The sequence below is a fragment of the Oxyura jamaicensis genome, chromosome 1, assembly GCF_011077185.1.
Source record: "Oxyura jamaicensis isolate SHBP4307 breed ruddy duck chromosome 1, BPBGC_Ojam_1.0, whole genome shotgun sequence".
In the NCBI taxonomy this organism is placed as follows: Eukaryota; Metazoa; Chordata; class Aves; order Anseriformes; family Anatidae; genus Oxyura; species Oxyura jamaicensis.
Genome location: NC_048893.1, coordinates 46030880 through 46045052, shown reverse-complemented (window position 1 = coordinate 46045052; position 14173 = coordinate 46030880). Strand labels below are relative to the sequence as shown.

The following is a 14173-nucleotide window of genomic DNA, read 5'->3' as shown; positions in this document are numbered from 1 at the left end:
TGAGGACAGAAGAAAATTGGAAATCCACATTGAGAGCGTTTGTTCCCCAGCTCTCCCATCCCGAATTCTGTAGGGGGCAGCAGAATCCAACAAACCTTTGATCGTGGACTGGGATAAATTACTATCTACCCCTGTAAATGAGCGTCTGCCTGAATGCGAGGCGACGAGAGGTGCTGGGCTCCCTCGGGGGCTGCGGCTGGCAGGCTGGCGAGGCCACGGGTGCCAGCCAACGCACCCAGCTCTGAAGCTACCCGTTCCCCTGCGGGGCTCTGGGCCCCGCGGTGATGGGGACAGCAGCCCGGTGACCCTGCCAGCAGCACCCTGAGAAAACACAAAACTCTTCCAGCCCAAATTTCTGTCGGGGGCCGGGCGGGCACCAAGTGACGGCGGGGATGCTTTCACTCGCAGCCCCCGCTAGCCCGGCCGGGAGGGCGCTGTGAGGGGGCCGTCCTGCTCATCCCCAGGGCGGCCCCGGCCCCTCGGGGAGCAGGGCACCGGGTCCCGGCCCTGCCCGCCGAGGGGCCGCCCCGGGGAGCCCCCCTCGGGGCAGGAGGCGCCATTTCGCGCACCGCCCCGGGGGACTTTGAGCCGAGCGGCGGCCGCCCCCCGACCGCCATTTGCCGCTGCCATGGCGGGCGAGCACCGGCTGCTGCTGGAGAACGCCCGGCAGCTGGTGCTGGTGTGCGGCCGGGGCGAGAAGTACCTGCTGCAGGCGGGCATGGCGAGCCTGGCCGTGCTCCAGAACGCCAGCCTGGTGGTGGGACAGTGAGTGGCCGGGCCGGGGGGCTGCAGGGCGCCTCGGTTCCCTCGCCCCCGGTGGGCTGTGCGGGGCGGGGGGTCTGGTTGGGGTGAGGCTTGGGCTCCGGTGTGTGCAACGGGATGGAAAAGAAATGATTCCTTGAAGTGTTCTCTTGTAATTCCGATCATTTCCATCTGTATCCTGCCAACTAACTTTTTAATGCTGTATGCACATCTTTAGCCTCTTTATGATAACTTCTAGCATGCTGCTGATCATGACTCACCCTGTTCTGTCTCCGCTTTATTCCTAGGTGAATTGACGTGAACTAGCACCAATCGCATAAACACTTTGTGCAATTAACAGAATCACAGTTAACATGCACATGACTCCATCTCTTCTTGCCTGTTCCTAAGCGCCCTGGCTGTGACCATGCCTGCCTCTTGGCCACCCTGCTGCTTAGTGCCCTCAGCACGCTGCCCGTGATGACTCCTGGCTGCTATCCCCATGGCCTGAAAAGAGCTGGAGAAAGGCGAGGCTTAAAGAACAGAGCCCAGCGGCTCCACTTGTGTGGCGAGGTGGAGCCCCATGCATGTGGGGCATGCCCCATGCCAAGCACAGTCTGGGATACCCTGTACGATCCTCCAGATCCACCCTGAGAAAATGCCCGTTGAACTGAAGATCAGCCCTGAGCAGATTCATCCCCATGCCTCCCAGGGAGGCGAGGGATAGCAGTGTCACTGGCTTCCTTGAGGAGAAGAATGCCCTGCAGATACTTGCTGGAGGAATGTGTTACATTTGCTGATCCGTAAGAGAATAATAATGTCTAGCAGAAGTTAGAGTACCAAGGTATCATCCTAAAGGAGTCTAAGGAGAGGACAAGACAAGTGTTACGGCAGAGAACTAGAAATATATAGCATAACCCATCATTTTCTGTGCCTCTGTAAGATTAGCAAGCCACCTCCTCTGGGCATTTTTAGTCTTACTAACAATTCTCAACATTGCTGCTCTGCTGCTAGAGAGTTGTTGCTTCAGGGGCTCTTTCAGTGACCACTTTTGGAGCTTGACTTTTAAAGAGATTCAAGATTCCTTTGTTCATTGTCTATTTACAGAGATGGTTATATAAAAGCTGTGGGCCAGGCAGATGTTATTCGCAATCAGTTTTCAGGAGCAACATTTGAAAGAAAAATTGACTGCACTGGGAAATGCATATTGCCGGGTAGGTTTATTTTGTCATATTGATGTAATAGAAGCTGCAAGTGCTTGGAGACAAAATACACGTTAAGCGTTCCTTGGTCCGTTTTCCTCTGCGTTCAGTACTGGTTTGATAATACCTTGTGGTGGGGGATAGAGTATGGCACCTTCCTCATCAGGACTGTTGGAAGGGTAGGGTTGCAGCACTCAGGATAATTCTTTTGGCTTTGTGGTGGAGCTGTGTGTCTTATTGTTGCACCTTATATCTGTTCATCTGTATCGCAGATCTCAGCTGTAATGTAGCTGGTTCTCTGAGTGACCTTTAAATCTCACATCTCTTTCTGTACCCTTTCCATCAGCTGTTAAGCTGTGGAGCTTCATCTCTCTTGGTGCTGTTTTTAGATAGTTGGAGGCCAAAGGGCAGTACAGGAGTTTGTCACATACTCTGAAACTTTGCCTGGTTCCAAGCGAGTATAATGCATTTTAAACTTTGCTGGTGGTATTACCACATGAGCTGTTAGACCTTCTTTTTTTTTGAAATGGACTTTGGCATTCAGTAGTGTTGGTTTCACAGCTCTTCGAAAAAGCTCCCACTGGAGCAAGTGGGCAATTGCTAGAGTAAGTGCTGGAGTGCTAAGCCTAGCATAAACACTTTGCTTTCTTCAAAGAACACAAATAAACTCTAGTAAACAAAGTTTGTAATTTTTCACTTGTAACAAATAAAACATTATCAAAGCAACATGAGAAACTGAGCAAGTTTCCTAGAGACATTTTGGATTTTTCTTTCTCTGTAAACAACAGAGGCTTTGTAGGGGAGCTTCTGTTGTCCATTTAATTTGCTTGCATGTTCATGCTTTTCTCTTACGCAGTGAAATAACTCAAGTGTACATTTACTTTGTTTTCTTTAGGCCTGGTAGATGCACATACGCATCCAGTGTGGGCTGGTGATAGGGTTCATGAGTTTGCAATGAAGGTAACAGCATGAAATTAAGAGCTGGATTTTTCTTTCTTTCTCATTTATTTTTTTTAATGCATAACTCTTTATACTTTCTACTGACATATGTCTTTCATATGTAGAAAATAATATATTTTCTGTCATTAAATATAAGTGAGGGAGGAGGGCTGATTTTTGAGCACTGATGGGCTGCAAGGGGAGTGGAACTGCAGCTTTTGCAGCCAGTCTTGGTGTACTTCTGCATTAACTGAAGCAATCCAGGAGTGTCACGTCACCTTCTGTTCCCATCTTAATCTTGAAGTCTTTTTTCTTTCTTTCTTGTTTTTCCACATAAATGAATCTGTAAGCTGGAGATGGGTTTTCCCCTTGGTCCCAGTGGACGTTATTTTTATGCAGCTTTTTACATCACTTCTTTGCTTAGGTGAAGGGGAGAGGAGTAGAGGGAGGGAGGGAGGAAGGATTAATGGAGATAATTTTTCTCTTTTTCTCTCTCACTGTGAAGAGACTTCAAGGCACTTTCCATAATCATGTGGAGAGAAAATACACACTTAATGGCTAATTGTATGTGTGTGGTGGTGGTGGTGTTTTCTTTTTTCTCCCAAGCTGGCAGGCGCTTCCTATATGGAAATCCACCAGGCTGGAGGAGGTATACATTTTACTGTGGAACACACTCAGAAAGCCACAGAAGAAGAGCTGTTCAATACTTTCAAACACCGACTTGAACGCATGCGCAGAGCAGGATCTACTTTGGTTGAGTGCAAGAGTGGATACGGCTTAAATTTAGAAACAGAACTTAAAATGCTTAGAGTGATTGAACGTGCTAAGCAATCCATGGATATTGGCATTTCATCAACATACTGTGGAGCTCATTCCGTACCAAAGTAATATGACTTAATTTTTCTTGCTCTTTTTCAGTGTTACTACTTCGCATTGAAATTTGGTTGTTGTTTTCAAAAAATTTTATTCAGTCTATCTCTCCTAAAATATAATGAAGTATATTTGAAACAATATATCTGTTTCCCAGTCTGGGTCTTCATAAATCCTCTTCTATTTTCTTCATATGCTCATGTCCAGAATATTTTGCTTGCATTTTCTTTGACCCATCAAACTTAGATGCTGCCTCAGGTTTTATTGCTGGCCAGGAAGAATTTGCTGTTTTCCCTGATCTAAGGCCTGACAGTTCAGAGCAGTGGTCCTCTGCCTTTGACTGGCTCATGAACATCTGGGGCAAGTTACACGCTGAAGGTGGCATCATGCTTTGTTGAGCTCAAGTTTTCAATTCTTAATTTCCTGCAGCTTCAGTTACAGTGGAAGATGTCAATGGGAACACATTGCCCACAGGTTTGGGGCTAGAAATTGCTCTTCTGAAGGATTTGGATACAAATAGGTGATGAGCTTGTGGATTTTAGGATTTGTTAAACAGACATCTTCCAAGTCACATAAGCTCATGCCAGTTTTCTTTCATCATTATGCAGTTATGCATAAATCATGTAAACAAAAGGTTAAGATCGATTTGACCGTTTTTACTTAAATCTTTCTGATTTATGTAGGTCTTAAAAAGTTATGCTTTCTTTTTCTGTAGGTACTTAATGTTTTTTCCTGTCCATCTGCCCTTGTAGAAATGTTTCCAGCATTAGAACTTCTGGACTATTAGTATTTCTGTTTGTTTAAGAATCGGACCTGAAAAGCAGGCTCAAAGCAGGGGGGCAAAGAAGTAACTGATTTACCATTCTTCTAGTCATCAGTTTGAATGGAATTCATGATTTTGGGGATATCTGATGCTAATTTATTTATTTTATTTTTTTATATTATTATTATTTTATTTTATTTTTATTGGCAAGGCTTCACTGGGCCCATTTTCATCTTTAGGAAGGAATTCTCAAAGTGATTTCCTGAGCAGAAGCCTCTTGCATTAGAACAATGTCAGCTTTCAGTTCTTGGGCATTATGTCCCCCAAAACGTGAGATCAAGATTGTTTTGTTTTGGCTCTTGTCCTAATTTTTAAGTCCAAATTCTTCCAAAGACTGCTGAGCCTAAAGTAGAAAAGGGAGAAGGTTTGATGTGGTAAGAGCCTGAGCAAACCCAAGAACTGTTTCCGTGAAAGGTGAACAAAAGAAGGGCAGTGTGCCAGGTTTTACTCTGCTTTATAACTGCACGACCTCATTTGTAAATCAGAGCAGACTGTGGCTTCTTGAATTTACTGCCACTGTAAAACCCTGAACTCACCCTCATATGGCACTTGTGCAGTTCTGGTCTGTGCATGCTTTACAGCGCCTGAAATGAGGATTGAGCTGTCACAGACATTTAGCTGTAGTATGCCACTTATCTTCAGATCTTAAAATTGCAAAATACTAACTCTATTACATATTTGGGGATTGTTCATTCTTTCAGAGCCATTTACGTATCTCTCCTGGGTTATCTTTTGTGTAATAGGAGGTTCATAAATGGTCCTGACATTGGCAGATCTAATCTCGGGAGGCCTCTCTGATTTAGAGATGGTTATCTAGCTATTGCTCTGAATGATACCATCAAAGGAGGAGAGGTAAATTTAAAATCATGGTTTGTGCTGCACGTATCCTTTGTGCTTTGATACTTGCATAAAAATACTGCATGAATATCATTTAAGACATTAAAATAATCATTTACGTATTTTGCATAGTTGTGTTTTAGGATACAATTCAAGTGGGTCAGAATACATGAATAGGAAAGCAGAAGTATTGGTTTTTAAATGTCTTGGTTAGCATCCAAAGAAACCAACCTTGTAAATAGTAATATAGCCTAATATTTTTGAATGGAAAGTAACCCATGGTTTGAGTGTACATAAATTACAGGATCTTTTATTTTTTAATGTGAAGGTTGAGTGATTTGTATTTGCATCATTTTGTAAATGATCTGGTAATTGCATGTATGATTTGATTATTTGCCAGGCTTCAAAGTTGTTGTTCTTATGGCTCTGTAACATTTTCTTTTCATTAGAGGGAAAACTGCTACTGAAGCCGCAGATGACATTATCAATAACCATCTCCCTAAACTGAAAGAACTCAAACTAAGTGGTGAAATACATGTTAACAATATAGATGTGTTCTGTGAAAAGGGAGTCTTTGATCTGGATTCTACTAGGAGAATTCTTCAAGCTGGAAAAGATACAGGTTTACAGATTAACTTCCATGGTGATGAGCTCCATCCGATGAAATCTGCTGAGGTACTTCTCTCTTAATGTTCATTTAAGCCACTTTTGGTTTTGCTTTGCTTTTGTTAGACCTCAGTCTTTGAAAGAATTGCAGTTTTCACATCCAAGATTTTCTTTACAAAGACTTTATGAAGTAGATCATTCTTAGACAATACGAAATTGCAGCCATTGTGCAGTTTTGGACGTGTAAGGAAACTCTGACCTGTGTGACTGACATGCACTGCCTAATCAAACATCGACTTTGCTTATCTTCCACATGTGATATGGATGGGGGAGGTAGCTATCCCTGAACCCAAGGATGACAAAAGTATAGTTTATATGGAACTGGGAAAATACTTTTTCCTCAAAGGTACTGTTAGCAGTAACAAGATGTGCAGTAAAGCACCCCCAGAGGGTTGGTTTAGCCAAGAGTAGGCTCAAAACTATTTTGTTAGAGGAAGTCTGTCCTTTTCAGTGTTTTACCGTCATTTAAATATTTCTTCTTTCCCATGGGTTCTGATCAGATTATTATCTGCTATATTTTCAAGAAAATCTTAATTGATCATAAAAGCCTTCTTGGTGCTTCACCACAGAAAGCAGCAGTCACACTACTTTTTCTGCAACCGGTGTCAGTTCTGTCAGCCCTTTTCTGCTGCTTACTTTCTGAACAGGAGTTCATAATGGTTTTATCCATACGTGGCCAATAGTGTGCATGTTCATCTGTCAAAAACACCACTGAAGGTTCCCTTCCACTCCGATTAATACCTTTCTCTGATTAACCTTCTGTGCAGTAAAGTAGAAAATATTTTGTCTCTATTTCACTTGGTCTTTCCAGGCATTCCTATAATTTTTCTTTTAGTAAATTTGACATTAATAATTAATTGTATGCTCCAGTCATTTGATAACTACACTGTTTTACCGAATTAACTGTTAATTGTTAAATTACCTTAATTGATTAATTTTCTTGATAATTCTCTCAGCTTGGAGCTGAACTAGGAGCCCAGGCTATCAGCCACCTAGAAGAAGTTAGTGATGAAGGCATTGCAGCGATAGCAAGAGCTAAGTGTGCAGCTGTCCTTTTGCCAACTACTGCCTACATGCTAAGGTAAGGCCACTAGATTGGAGGAAAAACTTTTGTAGCAACAAAAACATATTTGTGGTTTAGGGTCTTCTTATGCAAATTATAAGCTTGTATCTGTCTCCTAATGAGCAGGCAGGATCAGTCAAGACAAATCACAAAGAGCTGAATGAGCACTCTCATGTCTTATTTCTGGTGGACATTCCCAAAAACAAGGCAGTACCCTGCTACTGAGAAGTCTCACGGTAGATTGTGAGAGGTCTAGTCAACACTAGAATTTAGCCCTCATGATAGGCTTTCATTTCAATCAGGCATTCATTTAAGTAGAGGACTGGACTGGTTTTCATCAACACATTTAGACTTTGAAAACTGAATTGGCTTATTTTCAGGCAATTTATATCTGCAATGTTTGTATTTGCTCTCTTGCAGAAGTTTTTGCTGGGAAATGAATCCTTTGGTTGTCTTAAGAGGTGAAAGACTCTGGGTAACGTGGTAAAAATTTGATCTGATTTTACCCAGGCAAAGCTGAGCAGAATTGGCTTAAATGCACAATTTTTCATGTGCAGAGATTTCAGATAAGCATAAATGGATCATTTTCTTCCCTCTAGATAATGAGGACCACAATCCAATAATGCCTTCTATTCTGTAAAGAGAAAAATCCTCAAACTGACTTTTTTTTTTTTTTTTTTTTTTCCCAGTGGCCTGCTTTCTGAGGAGTTGGAAGGGCTTGTGCAGTTGTTATCTGTGTCATTCTTTGTCATCATGTTCACTTCTGTGTCTGTGCTTGTGCTCATGTTTGTGGTTAGCTGTCCATATCCTTCACCACTGCTTCTGAACCCACTGGCTGATTGCAACTAAATGCACTGCCAGAATGCAGATTTTGGAGATAAATTCTGGTCCTGCAGGGAGGTAAAGGAGAGACAGCAGAACCATACCTACCTGTGGAAAAGGCAGGAGCTGTAACTCACGTTCCAGAGAATCCATGCAGCGAAAGGTTTATAACCTCAGGATAAGTCTGAGTCTGAGATAATGATGAGCTGTGAGTGATGGTAATGAGGCCTCGTTTGTTCTGGTGTCCAGTGCACTATTTATTGAACAGAGATCTCCCGCTCTAATATACTCTAAAAAGAAGAAGCCATGTTTGAGGTACAACAGATGACTAGTTAAGAGTATTAGAGGGCCAAAAGCTGCACGACACTAATGTGAGAAGAAGTTGCTGTGAGTTGATGTGCTACATCCTTTGAGATGCTGGCCTCCCTCAGCTCCACTACTAATTGTGGGACTTCAGACCTCACAAGATCCTGCCCCTGCAGTAGTCCCAGGTTTTAAGAAAAGCTGTAGCAGCCAGGGCTTCATATGATGACCAGAACTGGGCCAGAGAATGCAGCTGAAGGGATGCCTAATGGTAAACATGCTCTCATTTTGGCCTTCGCTAACAGTTGTTTGCAGGATTCCTTAGTAGGAATCTGGCAGTAGAGCACAGAGGACATGTGAGGACAGGGAACTGCTTTTCAGACAAATCTTTTTAAACACTGTTAACTCTCAGAGGGTCCTGATGTGTACAGAACATGGTATTTTCTCATAAATCTGCTAGGAGACTTCTATAGCAAGAGAATTGTCTTATACCAAATAAAAGATCTTCTGAGATCTTCTTTATTGTTCTTTTCTGTTAACTGCAGTGCTTTTAAAACTACTTTTTGAGCAGCTTATGCTCTGTGTTTTCATTTTTATTGTTACACTGGTTTATTTCTGTAAATTATGGTTGGTGCTGTTGGTGTTACAGCAGCTCTGGCTAAAACTCCTCAGTGAGTGTCTTTACCAAGGCTGCTGACTGTCCCTGCAAACACGTATCCAGATTTACCAAGTGGCTGAACAGTTTTGAAATGGCTATTCCAGATCCTGAAGTTGATTGTAAATGCAACTGTTCATAAGATCAGAGCTCAGTTGGTGGTTACTACAGAGGTACTTCCTAACTGCCAAGTAATGTAAACCAGGGACATCATGCTCATAACGTTAGAGGATTTTATAGGTGGTTGAAGGTCAGATCTATGAAGCTGGATTCCTGTATAACCCTGAAGTTACAGCACCCCGGTGGGTTATTTATATAGAATTCAGTGGGAGTACGAGGCTTTTATGGAGCAGCTAGCTTTAGCTAGTGAAGCTAGCTATTGTTTGCATTAAGATTGCTAAGTGAGAGAAATCCTGTAATATATACAAATGGAATTCACAGTGTCAAGTTATTATTTTGAATTGCCAACAGATCTGGGAGGAGACTACTGCATTGGTTATGCCACTGCGTGTGTTTGCAAGTCTGTCTTTGAAGCTATAAAGACTAGAAAATTCCTTTTTTGAGAAATGAAGATTTTCACCTTGTAAATCCTTAAGTGGCTGAGGCTTGGATAAATACCAACATTTCAGTGGCCTGCATGCTTGATAGTGGTTGTCACATGTTATTACTGTAAAAACAGTGGCTCACAGTTTCCATTTATGCTGTCCGTAGGGTGATAGGTAGCCAAGAGGAGGATCTGGCCTTTCATTTCCAAAGGAACTGGTGTAACTGAATGCATGAATGTAGCCAAACTGAGTGATGACTTTTGCTCTTGTAATTCATCATGTAATAACTAAGTGAATTGTACTGACAAGCGTCTTTTTCCCCCTAGACTGAAGCAACCTCAAGCTAGAAAAATGTTAAATGAAGGAGTTATAGTTGCTCTTGGCAGTGATTTTAATCCTAATGCATACTGTTTTTCAATGGTAAGCTATCCCTGATACTTCAAACAGCACAAAATTACAAAATCTCCTGCTAGTACGACTTGTGTATAGATCTTACATGCATAAAACATTCTTCGTATCCACAGAGAACTGTATGCACAGCTTAGACAATTGCTGCTGCTTATTTATGTGGGTTGGTACTTTTTGCCAGAAATTCTTGAAACTTAAAGGGGGTTGATTTTTCAAATGCACTGAGAGGCTTCAAAAAAAAAAAAAAAAAAAAAAACTTGCAAAGTTCCTGATTGCACATTTCTCATTTTGGAATTGGCAAGATTTACAACACGTGGGACAACTCCTTTTGTTGCATAAGGTGGGAGGAGAGTGCTTTGGGATTTGAGGCATAAACAACTTTATTTGTGTTATTGGTAACTCCCCTTTTCTGCTTAATTCTCCTGCTAGCCTATGGTGATGCATCTGGCCTGTGTAAACATGAAGATGTCAATGAATGAAGCACTAGCAGCTGCCACCATTAATGCAGCTTATGCTCTGGGAAAATCAGACACTCATGGCTCCATCGAGATCGGCAAGCAGGGGGACCTTGTTATTATAAATTCATCAAGGTATGTTCTTCTGTTATCGTTTGTAATGTGATTTAACAAAGGGGATTTAATTTTTCACTGTGTGGATAGTGGAGAGATTAATGAATTCTTTGTGCTTTAGAAGTTATTTTCACCTGTAAAAAGGGACACTACTGGCATTTTAGAACAACTCCTTAATCACTCCAGCGGAAGATAAAGCATAAGAGTTTTAGGGCTAATATTACAAATAACCCATGCTTACTGATAAATTATCTAAAAATAATATGTGTTTATTTTGTGGAAGGAATTCTCTAATGATTTGTACATTATTTCATTGTATTCCTGCAATAAGAGATCAACATGTAAGCATGGAATTTTGAATCGACATCAACAGGGAATAGTGCTTTTCCATGCTTTAAGCAAATATTTTGTAATTGCCAGGTATACTAGGTATGTGACTCGCTTTTATGCAAATATAGATATTCTTAAACATCTTGTTGTCTTGTTGTCTTTTTAGGTGGGAGCATTTGATTTACCAGTTCGGGGGACATCAAACATTGATTGACTATGTTATAGTTAAAGGAAAAGTTGTCTATAAAAATGAGAGGTGTGGGATAACGAGCAGTTACTGAAGGAAGACAGTAATTTAGGAAGCTGCTATAATCAAATTGGCATGGAATATTTCAAAGTGACAGACAAATCAAATTTGTATTTACTGGTAAATTAATTGCCTGTTCACCTTACCAGCCCTTTTATTCAAATAAACTTTACCATGCATTACCCATCTGGTACATCAGCTGTCTGGTGCATCTTCGTATCAGTTGTCCTCTCTCCTTCTCCAGTGCATAAAAATAATTTTAATCAAACCTGATAGAAATAAGACAGTTTCCTGTATATTTTTAATCTATAAAATCATTATATTTGAGGAAAAAAAAAAACACAGAAAACCAACAATCTATGAATGAAGAAAGGAAGTTGTGGGGAGCTGGTTGTTAGCCTCTTCTCACAGGTAACTAGCAACTGGACTAGAGGGAATGGCCTCACGTTGCACCAGGGGAGGTTCAGGTTGGAAATGAGGAGACATTTCTTCTCAGAAAGAGCAGTCAGGCACTGGGACGGGTTGCCCACGGATGAGGTGGAGTCACCGTCCCTGGGGGTATTTCAGGCAAGGTTGGACGTGGTGCTTAGGGATGTGGTTTAGTGGGTGACATTGGTGGTAGGGGAATGGTTGGACCAGATGCTCTTGGCGGTCTTTTCCAACCTTAATGATTCTGTGATTCTAAGAAAGAAGTTTGGATCCAGGTAAGATTAACTGGGAAGAAACCTGTAACAGAGGGCCAGGGTCTTAGGTAGGCCCATTTGTAATGGTGCTTGTTAGTGCACTAGATTCCTGATGAGGGACAGCAATCTCATTCTGGTTTGAAAGCCACCATAATCATGTAGGAGCTTTATATCCTTCTGATCTTCCTGAGCCTTGGGGTCATCTGTTAACATCTAAAACATGTAAGCCACCCCACAGAGTATCTTTCTTCATGTTTGATTTCATCCTGGCTAGCCAACCAGATCATTTAAAAAAAAAATTAACAGTGTTCCTGCCACTAGGTACATTTTCCTGCAAGCAGATGTTGTACCAGATGTAGGTGTGGACCTTTGCTTTTATAGAACTTGGAATAACATCTGAAGTATGCTACTGCACTGTCCATTCTGCCTGAGACAGCATTCATAAATAACATTAATGTTGGGGAAAGCTGTCAGAGTGCCGTCACAGACATTTCGGAAAAGCAGTGCACAGTCAGAGGAGTGCCCCTGAGCTTAGCGTAGGTACAGTCCACAGCTGAGGCTGCAGTGCTACAGCATGTCCTGCCCATGCCTTGGTCCCTGGCAGCCCGCGGTGTGCAGTGCAGCGGGGCAGAGCTCCTCGCAGGGTGCCCAGCAAGTCTGGGTGCCCGAGGTGCTGTGCACTGGGGCAGGATGGAGGGGAAGGGTTGAAGGCTGCACGTGCCACAGGCAGCTGTGAAGAGGTGAGTGGGAAGCAACACCTGTGGCCCTGTTACATCACTCCTCATGGCAAAGAGAAATAGAAGTTAAAAATTGTGCTTGCATTCATGCTGTTTTGGTTCTGTTTCCCACATGGGAGCTTATGGCAGTGGGGCAGGGCAAATTGAGTGGCAGTGGTGGCAGCCCTAATGTGAGCCCAAGGCTGTAATTGCCATGTGCAATGACAGAGCCCAGTGCATATCCTCTGCCAGGCAGCGAGGCAGTACGTCTTCTCCAAAGTGCCTACAACATCTGCGGACGAAGCTGGCATAAGGAAAACCTCAAATATTCTCTTGCTGGACAGAAATAGTCATTTGTGGCCTCAAACTACTGACCTGAGGGAAATGTGTTCTCATGCACAAACTCTGACGGGAATTTCAAACCACGTGCTTGCCTGATCAGCTTGGCCAAATCCAGTAGCCATTTTGGAGCATGCCCCAGGGCTATAATTAGCGGGAGGTTTGCAGTTAGAGGATGTGGTTATACTTCAGCAGCATAACTGTCTTAAGTGGTTCCTGATGGCCGCCTTCGTGGCCCTGCCATTGCGCGGCTTGCTGTGCTGCTGCCACTGCGTCCATGCAGCTGCCAGGGAAAGCACAGCACAATGAAATGCAGAACGCTTCTTTTTGCTTTTTGTTAACTTGGCTCACTGTGTTGGCTGCTGCAGCACGTGGGAGCGGGATGTAGGTAGAAGTGGAGCAGGTAGGAACCGCGCCTGCTGGTTTTGCTGTTGGAGAAGCTATTATGTAGCCATACCCTAAGGCTGGGGGCAAATGGATGAACAACTGGGCACGTACCTCCTAGGGTCATTCTCACAGCTGATTTTAATTAATAGCCAATTTTATACAAAGTGGAACAACTTCAGCAGGAGGTTGAGATAGGTTTGCTGCAGAGGGCCCAGAGCTGAAGGGGTGGAGACAGACTTGGCACAGGAGGGAAGAGACAGAGGCCAGAGACAGAGGGGGCTGAACTGGGATCTCACACACATGGGTGGGTACCCTCCCACCTCTGCGTAGTGCTGGGATGAGGGCCCAGCACCACGGTCATGTTTATATCTTGGCACGACAAGTCAAATGTCACCTGGCTCTGCACAGGGCAGGACACCCTGCAAGTCATGTTTTCTCGTGGCCAGGTTCACTGTCTCCCTGCCAGCTTTCCAGTGGGTGTGAATCCTGTCCTTGGGGCACACTTAGCATTGCAGGTCCCACCCAGTGACACACATGGGTGGCCCCACACTAGCAATTCAGCTGCCCTGTGCAGCACAGCTGATGGCCTGGGAGGGTTTTTAGTCCACATGTGGCTGTGGTTATCAGGCCAAGGCTGCTGGTTTTTAACTGGTCTTTACATGTTGTCACTGTACTGTGATGTGAAGCTAAGTCCTGAGTCCTCCCTTGCAAAATACATAGCCGGTGCCAGAGGTCGGTGTTGTAACACAGAGCACATTACAACACAAGTTTCTCCATGGGGACAAGGCCCTCCAGCGCTGGTTCACTTCCCCACCACCTCTTCCTCCCCAGAAAGAGCCTGTACCCCTTTCCAGGCCCCTTTGCCACCTGTCCTGCTTATTTCTAGGCTAAGGCTCCGTTTCACTTTTTCATCGTGACAGGAAAACACAGTGCTGCAGCCGTATGTGGAGCCCTTCCACTTTTATTGCGGATGTGAGGCCATAGGTCTTGGAAAGCTGCATTAAATGTAGTCCATCATCAGAACACGA

At 43.4% G+C, this 14173-nt stretch overlaps 1 protein-coding gene across 2 annotated transcripts; it reads left to right on the top strand.

The window, feature by feature from the left end:
* The first annotated feature begins 579 nt into the window (after positions 1–579).
* Positions 580–11213, top strand: AMDHD1 (amidohydrolase domain containing 1). 2 transcript variants are annotated; one of them, XM_035339431.1, is made up of 9 exons: positions 580–765; positions 1849–1955; positions 2839–2903; positions 3489–3766; positions 5862–6087; positions 7035–7159; positions 9793–9886; positions 10304–10464; positions 10940–11213. In XM_035339431.1, the coding sequence occupies exons 1-9, from the start codon at positions 629–631 to the stop codon at positions 11052–11054; spliced, it is 1308 nt and encodes a 435-aa protein (XP_035195322.1). In that variant the 5' UTR covers positions 580–628; the 3' UTR covers positions 11055–11213. The 2 variants fall into 2 exon arrangements, with proteins under 2 accessions (XP_035195322.1, XP_035195330.1); XM_035339439.1 differs by lacking the exons at positions 580–765; positions 2839–2903.
* The last annotated feature ends 2960 nt before the right edge of the window (positions 11214–14173 follow it).